Source organism: Orcinus orca, chromosome 9, assembly GCF_937001465.1.
Source record: "Orcinus orca chromosome 9, mOrcOrc1.1, whole genome shotgun sequence".
Classification (NCBI taxonomy): Eukaryota; Metazoa; Chordata; class Mammalia; order Artiodactyla; family Delphinidae; genus Orcinus; species Orcinus orca.
Window position 1 is genome coordinate 94,435,049 of NC_064567.1, and position 13,979 is coordinate 94,449,027.

At 46.2% G+C, this 13,979-nt stretch overlaps 1 protein-coding gene across 4 annotated transcripts in view; it reads right to left on the bottom strand.

Annotated features, from left to right (window-relative positions):
* The window catches only part of GLI3 (GLI family zinc finger 3), a 288,668-nt gene that overhangs the window by 189,996 nt on the left and 84,693 nt on the right, over window positions 1-13,979 (bottom strand). For all 4 annotated transcript variants that reach the window (XM_049714656.1, XM_004263321.3, XM_049714655.1 and 1 more), the window contains exon 3: window positions 3,229-3,471. In XM_049714656.1, coding sequence (XP_049570613.1) covers window positions 3,229-3,471 — 243 coding nt within the window. The remainder of the gene's footprint in view (window positions 1-3,228; window positions 3,472-13,979) is intronic.

A 13,979-nucleotide genomic window follows, 5' to 3' on the forward strand; every position in this document is an offset into this window, starting at 1 on the left:
TATTTACCATGAACACCTAACCCTATACTTTTTATTTTTCCACATGTATTAAGTTTGTACTTGTTACATAAAACACTTTCTGCTAGGAATTTAAAAGGTTAAAACTCCAACTCACGTAAAAGCTTTAAAATTTCTCTACTCCCCAAACAGGAAAAAAATGATAGTCTGTCCACTAAGGTTCATCGAGAAAGGATTCTGTTCACAGGGCCACGGCACCCCTTGCTAACCGCACACCCTTTCCCTAAGGGTTACAACTCACTCCATCTGTAACCTGTATTTATAGAAGATGCTGACCTCAGGGACGGAGGAAAGCAGGTCTGGCGCAGACAAGCCAGTCTGCACTGAACCGAACACAACTGCAACTCTGATAAAAAAAAAAAAAACGTCGGGGGCTTCCCTGGTGGTGCAGTGGTTGAGAGTCCGCCTGCCGATGCAGGGGACACGGGTTCATGCCCCGGTCCGGGAAGGTCCCACATGCCGTCCGCCTGCCGATGCAGCGGACACGGGTTCGTGCCCCGGTCCGGGAAGATCCCACATGCCGCGGAGCGGCTGGGCCCGTGAGCCATGGCCGCTGAGCCTGCGCGTCCGGAGCCTGTGCTCCGCAACGGGAGAGGCCGCAACAGTGAGAGGCCTGCGTACCAAAAAAAAAAAAAAAAACCACGTCGGTTTGGAGAGTGAACGCATCACTTACAGATGGTGGTGAGGGCACTGATGATGACGACGGAACGGAAGGAGGGGCAAGAAGGAGGAAGGAACAGGAGAAGAAAGATGGGGCAGAGGAGAAACAGCTACTGTAATGATTCCGATGCATTCGCCATGAGCCAGAGATCGTACTCAATATTTTATTGGCATTGTCTCGCTTAATTGTCACAAGGACGCCATGGGACTGGGGGATCTTACATCACTCCCATTCAACAGTTAGGAGGGGATCCTTAGAGGGGCCTGAGAGCACAAGCCTACTTGGCAACGGTCACACGGCCAGTAGGCGGCGAGGCTGGAACCTGAGTGCCCTGGTTGCTGAGCTATAATCCCTAGGTCTCCCCATCCATGCGATGTATGTAACGACAGCATTTATTCACGTCCAATGAGTACGTTGAGAGGGTGGGTCAAAATGGCGTTTGGTGACAGACAACCTACCTCGCTTATAAATTACCGTGTGATTTTAACAGTGATTTGAAAATGCAGTGGGAAAAGCGGAAGCATAACCAACCTATGGGTGCGATGTCCCCTAAACAGGTGACAGTGGACAGTTCCAAGGGCCACCAAGAGTTCTTCAATGCCCCGGACTAGTTCGTACTCCACTGCAGGCCCGGGAGGGGGGCGGGTCACACACACGGACCACCGAGAGGGGAGGAGGGCCTCAGATGTGCAGAGATCCCGGCCCCTCAAACGACGGGGAGAGAATTCAATGGGCAAACCGTTAGAACAAACGGGCCGAGGGCAAGCTGCAAGTTGGACGGCACAGACAGAAAGTTAGCAGTCATCTGCCTACTTCGGGCAGCTGTCCTGACCAATTAACTACCTCACCAATTAGTGGGCATCTGGAATCGAACACACAACACAAATATGAGATGGGGAAAGTTGGAAAGTTGTGTTCCCATGGAAGGGCAAAAACAAGACAGGGAACGTGTGGCGAATAATCTGGACTCGATCTTTTCTCAAAAGTAAGCGCACTCTCCGGGAATATTAACATAGATCGAGAGTACGTACAGTCCCTCCAATTTTCTGCATGGACGAGATCTAATGCAGACCCATCCACAAAAATACAACGTAGAAAACTTAGGAATGTGCTCGGAGAAAAACCCTACCCACACTGTTGTAAACTCTCGTTCCGAAAATAAAGGAGAAATCAAATAAAACCTCTAAAGAGGGAAGGAAAGGAACATACACACTACACCTCCTCCTTATTTCTGTATCTGTAAAAGTAACAACTGTAGCCACAGGGCTGATAAGCACTTTTTAAACAGAGAAGTTGTAGCCTTTTTTACAAGCGAACAAGAAGCCATCAGACCTTTTCCTCCATGCCTCTGACCACTTAAAAGAAATCTCCCTCCACCGAAGAAAATAATGTATCTTCCATCCTTACCAACAATATACTCTCGTTGGGGGGAGGAAGAAGGAGCGTTTACTGAGACTGAAGGCTGTGCGAAGCTCTTTGATCTGCACCCTGATGAGTGAACATTCCCCTCTGCTTCAAGCCAACTAATGAAGGGATGAAATTAGCTTTTATCCTGGGCACTTTCTTGAGCCAAAAACCATGCACTAATCAGCTGTCCTCACTCATCAGTCATCTGGCTAATGACCTTTTGCCTTAAAACACTAAAATTTCTGAACGATGTGGAAAAAGGGAAACGCAAACCAGTCCCCCCTCCCTGGAGCGCGATGGTCCATCTGGAGTCGGAGCAGGTCTGTATCCTGGCAAGGTGATAAATCTGTAATCAAGAGCTGCAAGCCTGAGCATCTCAATATGAACTTCATTACTCCACCACCGAATTACATGTCTTTTAACTAGAACCAGGCCAGAAATAAACTGAACCCTTGTATATGTTCCTTTACGTTTCTGCCTTGGGAGAAAACCGTTGTATAGGTGTGTTCGGAGCCCTCATTAATTTCTTAAACTTTCTGAGTGATGGAAAAGGAGCTTTCCGAGGTCTTCTGGTCTGCTGATTCCAGAAGAAGGTAGGACACATGGAAAAATCTTCCATAGGAAGGGATTCAGCCTCGGTTGGTTAGAAGAGGTTTGTTCCTCCTCAACAATGAAGCAAAAAAACAAACACACACAAATCACTGAAAAGGGGGAATGGCTGCCGTTAAAGACATCTGCTAATGCCTCCCACTTCAATAACTGCCCCCCTCTACCAGTTTTCCTCTAGCAGCATCTACTTGGGTGGAGCAAACCTGGTTCTCGCTCCCGGGAAAGGTCCACGTGGAGTAGCCACAGATGGACACCTTCCTGACGGCGGCCCTCCAACCCCCTCCGAGGCCCGAGAGCTGCTTAGGGATGCAGGGAAATGGCTTTCCCTAAAAAGAAGCATGGACAGGATGTGGGAGAAGTAAGAAGTAAAGCAGACAGTCAATTAAACGTTTGTATAAATTCCATTTGTATAAATTAATACACGCCGAATACCTCATTCATTAAGCGCATGCACACACGTGCCCACACACGCCCACACACGCAGAGCCTGCCGCGGCTCCTACGGCAAGTGCCACGGGGAGGGGACCACTTACGGTAGTGAGGCTCCATGTAGCCGTTCCTGGGGTCCATGGCGAACACAGCGCCGCGGTAGGGGACGGAGGGCTCGGCCAGGTGGGGCAGGGACCCATGGATCTCCTTCTTGATCAGCGAGGCCCTCTCGTCACTGGATGTCGAAGGTTCCTCGCTGATCTTGCCAAGTCCCGGCACGCTCTGTGGCTGCATGGTGACCGCGTTTCTTCTCTCTCTGTGATAGGTCTGTCCAGGACTTTCATCCTCTGAAGAAGGAAGGGAAACGGAAACTCTGTGAGCGGCCATCAACTAGGGCTCCCTCTCTGTCCATCTACCCCCGCAAAAGAAGCCTATTTCTCATTCTTGGCAACTCTGAAAGCTACACCACGACGGGACAGTCTCAAGCCAACACTGCTTATGAATGAGGGTCCAAGATACGAATCGAAGGAGGAAGGCGGGCAGGAAATGAGCCTATTCACTTGAGATGTAGGGGGTCAGCAAATTCTCATCCCCGGTTTCCAGCCGAATCTGCCAGGGAGGCTCAGCGGGGACTCTCCAGTATCCCCGCGGGTCCCACATGGAACTGGAAGTTTCGCCAGCCTAGGGCTGTGGATGTCCAGTTTCCCCTGGTCTGAGGAAGCCAGGTCTCCGGGTGATCTAGGAAGCGAGGGACCTCTGTTCCTCAGAAGAGGACCCGTTAGAAAGCGATCCCAAAGTGCTTGTGATTTGGGGTTTTTTTGAAGTCAGATTTGTGACCCACTGAGAGATGAAACAGAGCCAGACATGGGACAGAAAACCCATTGGTTCCAAGGGATAAAGATGCCAATCATGGAAACCTACAGTGCCCCTTGCAGGACACTTCCTGCTTCCGCCCACAGAGCAGAGCTGAGGGCTAAGACGAAAACGGGGTGAGGCTACGGGTGTGGAGGGCATCAGTCACACTGATCTACATCCATGCTCTGGTGGGCTCCAGACGTCACTTCCAACATGTAAGCAATGGCTTGCTGAAATGCCAGCTCCCTAATACTTCTCCTTTTCATCTGTAAGAACTTTCCATCTGTCCCCTATGATTCTCTGCCAATGTGATTGGATGACCTTTCTGTAATAGCAGATCAAAGAGCCGAGGCATAAAATCAAACTGAGCGGGCGATCGGAACCCACAACTAGTGGACCGCTTCATCTGTTAGAATCATACACACACTCTAAACTACGCCCACACAAGCTCTGTGTTTAATCCACAGACTGTGCTCTGGCAGACAAGTGCCGATAGAAACCAAGCTGTTGGGACACTGCTTAGACACCTCGTTTGAAAGCTGTTTCCTGTTCCTGATTCTCAAAACAAAAACTATATTTGGGTATAAATAATAATACTGTTGTACTATTTAGATGAGCAGATTTTGAACTCATCTAATCTCAATACACAAACCTCTCTTCAAAGTATCCCAGAAAGCAGGTATGTCTGGCTGAGAGCCTCTAAACAAAACAGAAGAAGTATGCTTTAGCAGTTTCACAGCTCTTTTGACAAATTCAGAAGAATAGCTATAAATTTGAATGAGCATGAAAATACAAACTAAAGTAACAACTACTGTTTTGTGATGACTAATAATTTGAACTACCTAAAGCCAGTAGAAACTCTCATTTTTCTGCCTATGTTTGGGACTTGAAGAAATAAGCAATGTATTTTTTTTTTTTTTTTTTTAGCCTAGCAAATGACTTCCAAAACTGAACAGGCAATGCGGTATGTTCTGGACTTTACAGTAATTTTGCTGACTACTGCTGGATAACTGTGAAATATTATTCTAGCGGTATTCTGTGCAGATCCTCACCCCAAAACCTTGTAATGATGGGATAAATTATGAGTTTAATCTATCAAGTAACTACTAAAAAAGAAAATGGTGCAATCCCACATTTTCACCCACTGATCTTTACAAAAGCAATTCCAACCATGCTTTTGCTAATTTAAAAACAAACTCAAAAAAAAAAAAAAAACCCTACATTTTTATTTTCCCTTCTGACTAATACTTTTAGGCCCTAGGCCACTCCCATACTTCATCAGCAGTAAAGTTGCAGGCTATAGAATGAGGGTTTGCAGTGACGTAAAAGCAGAAGGGTGTCAAAAACACTTCAAAACTCTTAGTCGGTTTTATAAAAATTCCTATAATGCACAAATGACCAAAGTCATGTTTTCCACTAATTTGCGCCTACACAAATTCCCACTTCCAACCGTATAGCGCTGAGGGGCAAATTCTGCAGAATGCACCTTCATCTGGAAAACCAGAAAGCCCCTATCAAATGGGGCTGTGACACATAATTAGCATTCTCTGGGCAAGATGACTAACCAAGCCCTACTAATCCGTTCCAGGTTTAAAACAGGATTCCCTTGACTTAATCTTCCTAGAAGAAATTAACTTTTCTTCTCTTAAAACGGCATCCCTATAACAGAGTGAGTTTCTTCGACACGATGCCTCTACGGATAGCATCTGCATCCAACTTCGCGAATCACTGAGTAATTGGCACGGTCTGATCACAGCCCTCCCACCTTCTCCCCACCGGTGGGCGAAGGAAGTCGTGCGGCGGGGTACGTGGAAACGGGGGTGGGGAGTGACGTTTTAGCTAAAAATTATTTTCTTCGTGAGCGTTAACACAACATGCGTGAATATCAAATTATAACAAGAAATCGGCAACGTTCAAACATTTGATACTGAAAACAAGAATGAATTCCCTTAGTAAAGTACAATGCAGGCCAGAATTTTTTTTCACGTGGAAACTTTCATCAGACTGACTTATACAAGAGTCAATGCTCCCAAATGTTCACCTCCCCTCCCCCTCCAGAACATTCCAGCAGACGATTATTTCATGAAGTTCATCTCGTGTACTGAGTTGATTCTGAGGGGCATTCAGATGAAAACTTGACAGTACACATGCCCCAGAATACAGACAGCTAAGAGGCTTGAAGGCATGCACTCTACAGTGGAAAGGAAACTTTCCAAGCAATATTCCTGCCTGCTCTTATAAATTTAGCAACCACTTCAGCAAGCCAAAAAGACGAGAGCTGTCTAATCCTGCTCAGTTGAGCTGAGTTGTTCAATAAAGTTTGAGAGTCAGAGCAGACAGGCTACGCCAGGCCAAATTATTGACAGAAACATACTGTCCACCATGGCAACAAGCAGAAGTCGGCTGCAAAAATGTAAGCAAACAGCCCAGTCCTCCAGAAGCATCTGCCAATGGACGTGAACAGCCAAACACAAGACGACTGTTCATGCCTCTCTCCGTTCAACAGCTGCAAGCTCGGGGGTCACACTGAGACATGCAATTCACTAAAAGCTTCAGGAGAAAATTATTTTCAAAACTGTCATCGGGATCCCACTTGGGACCCCCTTGCCTTCTGTAGAGCTGTGCTCCAGGGGAAGTTAAGGAATTCCTAACCCCCTAGGGAGAGCTGCCCCTGCATCTCACTTTAGAAACTGTCGCAGATCTTCCACGCTCTTCCAAAGGCAACCCACATGGCATGGGACACGCTTAGTGCCATAAACTCTCCAAACTCAGAAGTGGCCTCGTGGCCAACGCTGCTGAGACCGTTTACAGTGAAGGTTTAAAGGAAGTAATCGTGTTGCCTGAAGCAGGACTCAACACACACACGCCTGTGGACGCTCACAAACTCCTGGACGATTTCTCCTCGCGACCCAGGAAACAAGTGCTCTTTCGTCTCGGAATGGAAAGAACAGTTTCAGAGGATTCTTCAGATAGAAAAGTAAAACCCTACGCTGCATCACTAACTAGGAACACCTCCTGTCCCCCTGACCGAATTAGCGGATGAGGAACTCCCGGGAGGTACACGTGCTCACCTCTGAAAGGAACACGGATTTTAAGCTGTCCCTTGAAATCCTGTTTTAGAAGCATCACTCCTCTCTTCCCCCAAGACACAGGAGACACAGAGCAAAAGAGAACAAAATACTTACAACTCGTCCCAGGCTCTGGCTAGCTACTTTCTGCAAACTTCTCTCGGTGGGCTTTCTCTAGCGGTGCAGACCCTCGAGGAACATTCTCGGTGTCTCCCTGCCCCCCTGTGCCTTGGCCCTCTCCCTCTCCCAGGCAGTGCTTGCTCCCATTAGAGGAATTAAAAGTGGTTGGAGCCATGCTAAATTTAACAAGCTCATTAGTATTCTTTCTGAGTGCTTCGGAGTGAACTCTCTCTATTCAAGCCCGCTCTCTCCAGCAGAAGGGTCAGGCTGGCTAATCATTAAATCAAACTAATGTCACCCTATCACAATCAGCCCGAGAGAAGGAGGGTTTATTATTTCAGTTTATGCTAAATAAACGGTTTTACAAACGGTCCCCAAGCAAGGTCAACAGCAGCTTCAATTACAAGACAAACTTAACAAGAGTTGCAATAAACCAAGGATCCCGTATTGACTTAAGAACAGGCTCGATGCCACATATGGCCACTAGCAAGGGTTGTACAGGAATGCATGCTGGAAAATAAAGGAAGAGGGGGAGCTTCTTTCTATGCCAGAATTCGCCACTGCACAGCAACTGCTCATTCACCTCTCTCCAACCAGCTAGATGCTCAGCTCAATTCACTGCACACAAAGGCTGGAGCCCAGACCTCAATGGACCGAGGGAAACACATCAGAACTAGGCTCTCTATTGTGACTGAATTTCTTAACATCTTTTCAAAAAGCGGAGAATGCCTTGAGGCTAAAGGAAGAAACAGGCTAATGGTGAATTGGGAATTCAGAGCAAATTTCAGAGCCCTTTCCTCCTAGCTTTTGAGGTTGAAAGCAAGCTCTTTCCTTTCAAGTTTCAAAGTCCTTTTTCCTCCTGCAGTGTCACAGAAGGATTTGAAAAGAAGGTAATTGTGCTCGCAGTCTCCCTGATCAGAGCTTACGTCCTATTTCTGGTATTTCGGAATACTTCTTGCAATAATAGTGCATATAGCTCAATCCCTTAACCGGCCTGCACTCTGCAATTGCTCATTAAATGAACAATTGCGGTATAAAATGCCTTTTATGTTCAAGGTCTGGATATAAGATAAGCATTCTAGGACTCTAAATTTGGTTTACTAAGGAAACTCTCCATCATTAAATTACAAAACTGAAGTCAGAATATCAGGTTTTCCAAGAAAAGTGGCACTCAGATTTCAGTGAGCCCAAAAGACAGGGCGGCTGGGGAGAGGGACAGAAGCCACAAAATGTTAAGGCGGGGGGGGGGGGGGGAGACTGCATACTCGAAAAAGATTTCGAGGCGAATGGGATTCGAACAAGAAAATAATATTTCCGTGTTTAATAAGGTCTGCGTTTGTGAAACCTCATCATTTCCAAACTGAACGATATAATCAAGTCGTCTTCAAATGGATTAAAACACAGGGCTGAGGCTTCATCAACACGTAGAGGGCTATTCTTGACCCCTCACCAGCAGACGTCGCCCCCTTCCTTAAGAAAATAAATAATCCTTTTCCACTACAGAGCGCTTTATCATTTAGATCATCTCACTTGATCCTCACCAGAACCCACTGTTGCAGCAGGACAAGGTGTTAGGTCCAGCTTCCTAATCAGAAACAGGCAGCCACATCCCTGATGAGTAAGTGATGTAAGAGGAATCCCAGCCACGCCTTACTGAGGCCACAAAGTCCTGTTAACAGGACGAGACGTCTGCTCCCAGGCAGGTTTGGGGAATGATACCTGGAACTTGGATGCACTCCCAGCCTCCACCCCCATAACCACCATAAAAGGGGGAAAAAAGTAATTACATTTTGATGCACAGACATTTTCAAACCTTTGATACTCTCCTATTAAGTTTTTATCAACATAAGTCTACTCCTGGGAAGCACCCAGAGGGTCCCAGTGACAAAGCCACAGGGAGACATCCAACCTCAGGGTCTTAGTACCATGAAGCATCTTATCCCCACAGGCATGAAGACACACATATGCCCTACACAGGCTACACACAAACACACACACACCCTTTCACACGCTGAGGCTCAACCAATGGCATCTGTGTGTTGCTGCAGTTTTTAATGTGCTCCCACAAGCCTGGGGCCCCAGCTTCCTCTTCTGAGCAAGCAACAGAGCATCGTTTTCTGCTCTCCTCCCAGGAAATTGCCAGGCTGTGTTTGGAAAGAGCATTATTTCATGTTTTCCTATTATACATTGGTGGCATCTTGTCAGCTTTTATTTCTGTGGCTATTTACATTCTGATTTTCTTTGAATAAAAACCAGTGGAACCCAAGTCCTCGCCTCCCTGTTTCAGAATTCTCTCTAAGACTTTGACCAAAGAGAGATCAGAAATGAAAGAGAAGAGGCTAAGTACATTCGTAAGCATTGTAGAATTATGCCAGGAAGTTGGGGGCTGGGGGGAAGTTCCTGTAGTTTTTATAAGCAGAATCTTGCCTCTTTCCATCCTCATTGCAGGGATGCCTAAGCCAGAGGCTGCTCCCTAGAATGTCTCAGAGTTTGGCTTCCAAGGGGAGGAGTAAACAATGCCTTCTCTGAGAACATTTCCAATGTCCTTGGGGTCAGACGTCGCCCTTATGCGGCTACACATACATCTCCCATTCACAATGAGTGATGATAGAGGGAGTGGCCCAGATGGATGGGGGAGAGCTCTCCGCTTTGTCTGCAACCTTTAAACCGACTGCAAGGCCTGCAACACGAGCGGGCTGCCGGGGGATGTAAAGCTTTGGAGAAATTCAAGTGGCAACCCTCCCTCAAAGATCATGGGCTCAAGGATTAACGGGTAGCTCTCTCTTCCCACTTTCGTCAACCAGGAGATCCCAAGGGGGAAGGAGAGAGAGTACAAAACGCCCTCAATCAGAGTAGTACGAATGCCATAATTGTTTTAACATTTCTAGAGTTCTTTTTGCCAAAGTACAAAACATAGTCCAGACTGACCCATATCCCACCAGCCCTTCACCAGAAACTATTTGCTCCCAAGTGTAGGTTAGAACTGAACCCAAGGCAATTTCTGGCCTCACTCCCTACTACTCAGCTTACAGAGCTCCACCCAGCTTCAAAAGGGGCTCCTGGGATAGAAAGAGCGGAGAGAAAGCAAGATGAGACTTTAGATAAACGGAAGGGCAAACCTGACATGGCTGTTCCAGGGCAGCAGAGAGCAAGCAGCCTCTTGCCTTTTTAAAAAGATCATACAATAAGGGCTCCTTGCCATCTGAAAAATCAGGAGCCAATCACACCATCAGCTTCACATATGAGTCCTCACCAGGCATGCCCTGTGGCCTATAGGGTTTTCATTCTCTTTCCTTGTGCCTCTCTCTGAACCCTCACCAATCAGAGGTCCACACCCCTGCCCACCTCTGGGAGGATGCTTCTCGGCGTTAATGATGTGCACAGCAAAGAGTCGCTGTGACCTGGTCCACTATCACCCAGCACAAACCCAGCCTTACGAACCAGCTTTCAAACTTCCAGACAGAAAGCACTAGTCAAGCCCCACCTGTACCTCGGAAGAGAAAAAAAAAAAAAGACCACAACAGGCCCCTGAGGGTCCCGGCAGGCTCTCCTATAAAACAGAGATCTTCCTTGTTTTCCTTGAGCTCGCGAAGACCCTTCCTTGCATTAAGAATTCTAAAATGTCATGAAGCTTCTTCTATTAGCCTGCTATTAGTTGCTAGTCGCTGCTTACACAGAGTGAGTTAATTAGTGACATCAAAGGCAGTACAATAAATTCTCAAGAGGGCCCCATTTTTTTCCCTTCTGCTTAATAGTGCATTTATGCCTATCTGCGAGTAACAGTCTCAGGAACATTGAAGTATTAGAGATTTCTTTGAGAACTTAGTTTGAGTGTTTTTTTTTCCCCGTTGCAGAGCACAGACTCCAGACGCGCAGGCTCAGCGGCCACGGCTCACGGGCCCAGCCACTCCGCGGCATGTGGGATCTTCCCGGACCGGGACACGAACCCGCGTCCCCTGCATCGGCAGGCGGACTCTCAACCACTGCGCCACCAGGGAAGGCCCAGTTTGAGTGTTTTATAAGCAAAGAATGAAGAGTCCCTCTTCCTTGCTTTGCACCTACAGACCTGAGCAGTTAACTTTCCATAATGACATCTGCAACCCACAGTCATAACAGAAAGAGTGAAATGTCTGTTCACAAGGCTAGAGGGTCCAGGCTGCTGCTGCCAGCTGCATCCTCCAATGGGACCAAGCCTATCGATCGCCCTGGAGATCTACCCCAGCTCCTGTCCAGCAGGAGGACGCAGGGCCTGCTCTTCCTTTATTTATTTTTTATTTTTTATTTTTGGCCGCACCAGGCGGCTTGTGGGATCTTAGTTCCCCAACCAGGGATCGAACCAATGCCCGCTGCAGCGGAAGCGCGGAGTCCTAACCACTGGGCCTCCAGGGAATTCCTGCTCTTCTTTTCAAGGTAGGCAGGAAAAAATCTCTGTGTGTGACAGCTTCTTCTGGCTGCACTTTTGAATGGCAGTTCCCAGGTTCGCGCCCACCCTGTCCCCGTCCCTACATCAAAGTCCCATTTCCTAACTTTTCCACCATATTTTAAATTGCAGGGGTGAGCACAAATTTAACTGGCTTCATCTGGTGTGTTTACGTTGCCTGGTTTTTTGTTTTTAGAAGGCGGGGTACTAAGAAAGCCTGAGCATATGGTGGTATTATATTTTTAATAACATTTTAAAGACCACGCTTACTCCATGGGAGGAATCAGACCCTCCAGAGAGGGCATTTAAATATCAAGCGAATATCATTACTGTACTGAAAGGAGCTGGAGGTTCCACCCGCGCTGGGACAAGATTAGGGATGGTCCAGGGCGCTTGCCTCTGCTGACCCAGCCTCCGGGCAAGGCCAGGGGCTGCCTGGGGTCAGGTCTCTAACCACAAAAGGTCCCTCTAGCCACTGCCCACTTTGACCTTAGTTATGAAATGTGCATTCGAGAAATCCAAATGAAAACACCACGTTTTGATTCTTCACACTCTTACTAGAGAGGTCAGCCTACTTCTAGCTACTTAGCCACAAAGGTCTGCAAATTTGGGAAACACTTTCCAGGAATGGCTCAGATACTATGAGTAAAGCAGGAATGGTCACAAAACCTAATCTCCCCCAAAGCCCATGTTTATGGTCACAGCCAAGACAGGATGCTTTGGTACCCCCACTGCTCTCCCCTCCTCTGACCAACTGGACGGGGCAGACACCCATCGTCCACTCTCCTCTGCATGAGAGTAGAAACCAGGACACAGTCAGACCTTTCTTCTGCCCTTTTGCTAGCTTTCCAGACACATTCAGGAGAACTTAATGTCCCACCGCCAGGGGAATGCATTTTTATATTCAAGAAGTCCCACTAAAAGCGATTAAGGAAACAAAAGACCAAATTCATCCACATTTCCAAAATACAAGTAATTTTAGTCTCACTCATTCTTCCGACCAATTCAAATCCATTAACCATGTACCAGTGAAATACAGCTAAAATTTGTTTACTATGACATAGGGAGGGCTTCACCTGTCTTGCTTACTCTTCACTGTATCCTGATCAGAAAGACAATGTCATTCTGCTCATTTGCCAGATAAGAAACGATGGTACAGAGAAGCTGGGTTAACTTACCCAAGTTACACAGACGGTTCACAAGCAGAGCCTGGAGCCCAGGCAGTCAGACTCTAAAGCTCCCACTTAAAGATCTAGCTGTTGGACCTCTCTACTCAGCGTCAAGAAATATAAAATAAATTTGAATTTGAATTCTGATCAATGCCCTAGCATACGTCTGCGAACTTCTCAACCATCCAACTCCGCTGCAGCATAAAAGCCGCCACAGACAAGATATAAACCAATGAACATGGCTGTGTCCCACTACTTTATTTACGGACACGGAAATCTGAATTTCATGTAATTTTCACATCACATTGAAAAATGTGAAGAGCCATTCTTTGCTCGTAGGCTGTAGAAAAACAGGTAGCAGACTGGATTCTGCTACACTGGAGGCTAACTACTACCCTAAAGGAACTTACACACCTTTGCTAATAAAGCTTGTACCCCAAAACAATAAGGAATATTACAGTCAAATTGCAAAAGCAATAATATTGAGTGTTAGGGAGGATACAAAGGGATAGTCACTTTCTCACACTATTAAAATATTTCCATCATCGGCTGTATCAAAGGATCCCACTTCCAGGATGTATCTTAAGGGAAAAAAATCGGAAAAGAAGACAATGTATATTCAAGGATATTCATCACAGTGTTATTTACAGTAGGGAAAACTCAGTAACAAAATTAAGGTCCATTATCTTAGGATGGAATATTATATCATTAAATACAGTGCAGTCAAGGGTTTTAATAAGTATAAGGAAAGGATTTTACTGAATGCCAAGTACTGTTCTAAGATGTTACGTGCCAATCCTATGAGGTAAATACTGTTGTGCTTCTCATCATACAGATACAAAAACTGAGGCATATTTATCCAAGAAAACACAGCTAGAAAGAGGCAGAGCCTGAACTGGAATTCAGAGTCCACTCACCCACTAGACCACCATGCCTCCAAATTTTTTAAGGGAGGAAGACAAATACATAATTATTTCTATGCACATTTTTTTAAGTTTAAAAAACGCACCAAGATAGCATGAAAATATTTCTATGGATTATTTTTCCTTTATGTTTCTGTATTTCCCAACCACTTTAGACTGCAGATATAGCCGATTTCTTTTACTCTTGGTTTTAATTCTATCCTAAGTATGACCTTCACAATAATTCTCTAGAGAAGTCCAAATTAAGTACACATATATTGAAAAATTATCCCACAAGTTTATCTCCTGTAGTCTTGTTTT